This window comes from Fundulus heteroclitus, chromosome 7 (assembly GCF_011125445.2).
Source record: "Fundulus heteroclitus isolate FHET01 chromosome 7, MU-UCD_Fhet_4.1, whole genome shotgun sequence".
Lineage (NCBI taxonomy): Eukaryota > Metazoa > Chordata > Actinopteri > Cyprinodontiformes > Fundulidae > Fundulus > Fundulus heteroclitus.
Window position 1 is genome coordinate 32,635,101 of NC_046367.1, and position 6,000 is coordinate 32,641,100.

Below are 6,000 nucleotides of genomic sequence, written 5' to 3' on the forward strand. Positions count from 1 at the left end.
ACATGGTGTACCACAAGGGTTATATATATATAATATATTTTATTCTCGTTGTGCCTGCTCCCTCTGGGGCCCATTTTCTGGAGATATAATGTGCTTTTCTGATTTTATGCAGATGACATTAAGGTTTATCTTGAATTAAAATTAAGTGGGTCCAATTAGAGGAGAGTCTGCTCAAGTGTAAATGTGAGAACATGAATTGAGTTGAACTTGGTCCATGGACCATGTTAGATTGTGAAATGCATAGTCAAACCTGGACTGAAATAGTCTACCGCAACTATGAATGCTTTAAAGCAGCGTTTAACTATTGAAACCTTCATGTGTAAAAAAATAAATAAAAATGGACGCTTAGTTTTATTTCTAAAAAAATACTGATTGATCCGATAGATCATTATGGCATATTCTGAGATGATCAGTGGTATTGATCGTAATGTTGAAGCTGTTCGGATTATACTGCTTTGTTTTCTTTTTGGTGCTTTCTCACTGAGGTATGGCGGAGAAACATCTCCTGACATCAGATTTAAAGAAACTCCACGCCATCCATCTCAGGAAGTTAAGGGTGTATTTTAAAACATCTCTGCTTTCATTAAATGCTGAATAAGGCTCGTGTACAATGCAGAAGAATTATTGTGCAGCACTGCAGTTCTTGAACACATCCTCTCTTATGAGAAAATGTAGACCCAATTACAAATAATGTGGCAAAACTGGTGACTTGCTTATCTTATCTCTACTCACAATTGGAAGAAATCTTAAATAATGAAATGTGAAAAACGTAGCGTCTCACACACACATACACACACACAACTTTAAGCACATTGTATAATTCCAAAACAATGTAACTATAATTCTGCTTTTGAAATTTGCTGAATCCATGTTTAGGCACGTTTTAGAGGGAATACAGTACAACCGACCGGATTTATGCTTGTTCAATAGAACTTATCTTCAGACGGCCTTGAGGAGAAAAGCTGCACTTTAGAACATTTTAAATGGAAAGCAGATGTATTTTTGTCTTGTATGCAATGTTTGCCAATATTACATACATCAATCATTGCAGTTATATACATCCACACATAGCTATGACTTGTTAAAAACGTTCTCGGGTCATTTGAGGTCCCCTTCTTTAAGTCTGAAACACATTTGCACACTGCTGACAACGCGTCAGTGCAGCGGTAATTATCATTTATCTTTCTGCACAAAGTAATCTACAGACTGTTGGGTTTTCTTTCAAGCTCTCTCCAGAATAGAGAATGTTGGATTGCATTGTAATGCAGAGTAAGGCAATTATATTGTCTTTAAATACCATAATCATTGGGTGGAGGAAGGAGCGACCTGTTCACTTCATGGTGGCCATTTGTTTAGGATTTAATTTCTGTGCAAATATACTTTTCCAGGAGTAGAGACAGGATGTCTCATCTCTTTAATGAGCCAATCGCACCCAATATATAAAGTATATATTTTAGGCTCAAGTGAAATGAAATCCAAACTCACCCCACTCCTCCACCCACACATTTTCTTGATTTCGGACTGTCTCGACGGACTCTTTGGCTCAGACTTTGGCTGCCTCTGCTAAATCATCACATTAAATAAAATTACTGCACTTCTGAGGTTTCTATAGCAACCGTTTCCGCTCATGTCTTCAGGATATTGAACAATGTGGCCAAGAACAGGTGAAGATGCTGCAATGACATTCATATCTCTGCACTCTGATTAGACGATAGTGACTGAATCCATTATTGGACAACTTCTAGCTCTACTCTACACACACAGCTGCAGATGGTGACAATTTTAAGTTTAGTCTGCTGATACTAATTAAAAATTAGGGGAATTATACTTTTAGAAAATGTGCTTGAAGTACAAGCTGTTTACTCCATGACAAAAACAAGAGGTAAATGAATCACACTGCCAAATATTATTGGTATTATTTGTGTGTGAGTCTCAATATATCTTATTGGGATATTATTTTAAAAACCAACTGAGTCATACGTAATCATAAAGTGGAAAAAAATACAATGCCTCTCATGAAATTCTATTTACAAATAAAAACCTTGAGCGTGTGGCGTATGTGTGTTTTCAAGCCTCCTGCTGGTCAATGCTTTAGATTAATGCTTTAGATTAAACTCTAAAGTATTCTCTGGAGGAGCTTTTAGATAAAGCTCCTCCAGAGTTGCCACAAACCTCTTTGCTGTTCCTTCAATGAATGCTCTCCTTGTCTGAAGAGTTTAGGTGTACACAATGTCTCCGTAGGTTTGCAGTGGTGCCATGCTACTGGCTTTTTCTGACTGTGTATCAGACAGTGCTCTGTGAAAAAGTTGGAATATATATCTATCTATCTATCTATCTATCTATCTATATATATATATATATATATATATATATATATATATATATATATATATATATATATATATATAACCAAACCTCGCTTTTATGTTCTTCATAATGTTATCTCTGATCTCTCTGGCGTGACAGCTGGTCTACATCATGCTGTTTTGTTCTCTAATGTTATAATTTAAACCTCTGAGGCCTTCACACATAACCTATTTACTGAGATTAAATCACACACATCTGGATTGTTTGTTAATTAGTTTGCTAATTAGATGTTGTTTTTTTTTATCTCTGAAGGCAAGTGGTGGCTTTTGGTGGATTTTTTTTCCTCAACGTGTCAGATTGGAAGGGGCAATTAGTAAAACAGGTTGTAAACGGGGTATCAATTTCTCTTCACTCTACAAGTATGTGCTACTTTGCGTTGGTCAATCACATAAATCCTCTAAGAAATATAACAAAGTTTGTGGCGGTAATATAACCAAATTTGAAAAGTTTAAGGTGTATGAATAGTTTTGAAAAGCCCTAAGTGCGCCCAGTGTGGGTTATTATTAATTAAACATGTGGAACGATCTATTTGACCAAAAACAAATTCCCACTCTCATAAGTGTAATTCAGACTTCTAAAGTATTTTTTTTCACACTGATTCTCTCATTGTTGCTTTCCCCTAGGCACTGAGCAATAGCGGTGGGGTGATGGCGGATTTGGCAGGCAGCGCAGGTCTCAGCAGACGGTCTGCTGCGCACTGAAGCAACTGAAAGCAGCAAAACATCGAAAGGTAGACAGGTAAGACTGGATTATTACAATTCCTTCAAGGGCAAACTTTTGTGAGCAAGATAAGCTTTTTTTTATTGCTTGAGTTGCTGCATGGCCTTGAGCAGAATCTCCTGAGTTTAATAGCATGTTCTTGCATGAAAAGATTCTTTTCATACGTTTTGATTTTTTTTTTTTTTTTTTTTTTGGGATGTAGTGCAAAAACCCTTTAAATGTTTGAAAGGAGAGGTGGATTTTTAAGAATTGTACCATGTAGAGATCTTAAAAATCCTAACCAGATTGTGATGACATTACCCAAAAAGTCCCACACACTTGATGTTGTGCCTAGAAGATTTTCCTCTCCTTTCTTCATCTTATGCATAATGCAGGACTCTTTTTGTTCCATTTGATTTTGCAGAATGGATTTCATTAATTGGACTGAAGGAGCCTTCGCCACAAACAGCAGCAGTTACGACTCCCTTGAGACCGCAACGCTCCCTCCCAGTAAAATCCTGCTGACAATAACCCTTTCCGTCGTGGCCATACTAACTACGTTCTTTAACTGTCTGGTGATCACAGCCATCGCTGTCACCCGCAAGCTGCACCACCCAGCCAACTACCTCATCTGCTCGTTAGCGGTGACGGACCTGCTGGTGGCTGTGCTGGTCATGCCCTTCAGCATCATCTACATCCAACATGAAAAATGGGTCATGGGCGAGGTGGTGTGCACCATCTGGTTGAGCATAGACATCGCGTGCTGTACCTGCTCGATCCTGCACCTCGCCACGATTGCCATTGACCGTTACAGGGCCATAACAGACGCCGTGGAGTACTCTCGCAAGCGCACAGGGGCCAGGGCCGGTGCGATGGTGGCAGTCGTGTGGCTCTTGTCCATTCTCATCTCGCTCCCGCCGCTGCTCTGGCGGCACTACAGCGACGACGAGCAGCACAAGGATCAATGCATCATCATCCACCACCACATGGCCTTCACTCTTTATTCCACGCTTGGAGCATTTTACATTCCTCTGCTGCTCATCCTCATCCTTTACTATAAAATCTACAAGGCGGCTCAGACACTTTACATGCGCAGAGAGGCTAGCAGGGCGAGCCGTCACTCGTGCATGACCAACGGGAGCATGATCCCTTCCACCTATCCCGCCGGAGACAGCGACGGCGACGGTGGTCCTCGCAGTCCGGAGCCCATAAGCCCGCCGGAAAAGTCCTTCTCCGAACCTTCGACGGAGGAAACGCCCCGTGAACGGGTGCGGGTCTCCAAAAAGATTTTCAAAAGCAAAACACGCAGGCATGACTCGAGGAGCGAGTCGCGCCGGAGCCAAGTCTACCAAGGGCCGCGGATTTCAGGCTCACGGGAACGAAAGGCAGCGTCCACCCTGGGGCTGATAATAGGGGCCTTTGTCATCTGTTGGCTGCCGTTTTTTGTCAAGGAGGTGATCGTCAACACCTGCGCTTCGTGCAACACTTCTGTCGAAATGGCGGATTTCCTCACGTGGTTGGGCTACCTTAACTCTCTGATCAACCCCCTCATCTACACCATCTTTAATGAGGACTTTAAGAAAGCCTTTCAGAAACTTATTAGGTGCAGTCATTACCTCTGATACTGAGCCATGCATGATCAAAAAACTCACGCGCCATTTAACAAGCATTTTCAACAAAAAAAAGAGAGCAAAGGTAGTAGTGGCTTCAGTCAGAGACACGTGTACCACAGAGGAAAGAATCTAGATGTGAGAGACTGACTCCCATTTTCTGAACCAATGTTGACTACTTCAACAACCAAAATGGCAGCCCACTTCGCCGATGAGTATTGGTTTAAAGTTCCACATCAAAGTGCAGGTTCTGCTGGTTATAGAACAGCCCAATATCTCTCCAAAGTTAATTGGTGTGTGTGAAGGGACGCTGACATGTTGGTTGTGAGAAAATAGGCGGCTGACCTTTTCTGAGGTCTGGGTTCTGAGCATCAGAGATTAGCCCTATTTAAAGGTCTAAAAACAGCTGACCATCGTGTCTGATTCATCTAATAACTTCACCGCGGTCGGCTCGACACTGCTGGCTGAAATGTGTAACGTGTAATATACCCCAACCTACCAAGCCATTGTTTTATGTGGTCATGGTAATATAAAAGACATGACTTTTATTTAGCTTTTCACAACAATCATTGACATAAATGTTGTTGTTTGCTCTTTTTTTTTTTTCTTTTTTTTTTTTTTTTTGGTAAAATGTGATATTTGTTCTGCAAAACATTGTAACCAATGTGAACACGTTGTTCTGACTTGAATTATTTAAAAACGTCCAAATGTTATGGAAATATACGGTTCTATAAACTTCACAATTCTGCACCTTAACATCATGCATTTCAAAGAGAAAAAGACTTCAGGAATGTTGTTGAAGTGCTTGGATGGTAGATCTCTGCCTTCAGAGCTTGGGATGTCCCAATCAAGCCATTTTCTAAAAGCTAGCAACTATCCTGATAAAACTCAACAGGTACTAGTTGTTGGTGTACTCTGTTGTTTGTGATTTTATGGTACCTGTATCCATACGGAGCTGTTAATATTATAAACTTTAGAAATAATATAGGTTTACAAACTCTTGTAAACCTATAGCACTGGCATTCCCATTACTGGACTAAAGAATCAATTTTTTTCTGAACAAACTGTGTATTTCAACCTATGTCATGATGTTAAAAGTTAAATATGGGTATACTGGCCTCTCAGTGCAGTTTAGAGAACAGATGAAGCCTCAATAGCAATGACTCACGAAATGCAGCAATTAATGAAGGTAATAAATTGTATTAATGTGTTCAAATACTAAAAGGTTTCATTAATACATTATATATTTTCTTCTCAATCTCAAAATCTATCAAAATACATTTCTGAGGGAGTAAATTATTTTCCTTAATCATTATAAAATATA

The 6,000-nt window shown here is 39.9% G+C and overlaps 1 protein-coding gene across 1 annotated transcript in view; it reads left to right on the forward strand.

Annotated features, from left to right (window-relative positions):
- htr1fa (5-hydroxytryptamine (serotonin) receptor 1Fa) overlaps window positions 1–5,285 on the forward strand; it is a 45,272-nt gene extending 39,987 nt beyond the window's left edge. The window contains exons 2-3 of the mRNA XM_012850119.3: window positions 2,991–3,105; window positions 3,491–5,285. Coding sequence (XP_012705573.2) covers window positions 3,492–4,688 — 1,197 coding nt within the window. The 5' untranslated portion in view covers window positions 2,991–3,105; window position 3,491 and the 3' untranslated portion in view covers window positions 4,689–5,285. The remainder of the gene's footprint in view (window positions 1–2,990; window positions 3,106–3,490) is intronic.
- Window positions 5,286–6,000: the final 715 nt, after the last annotated feature.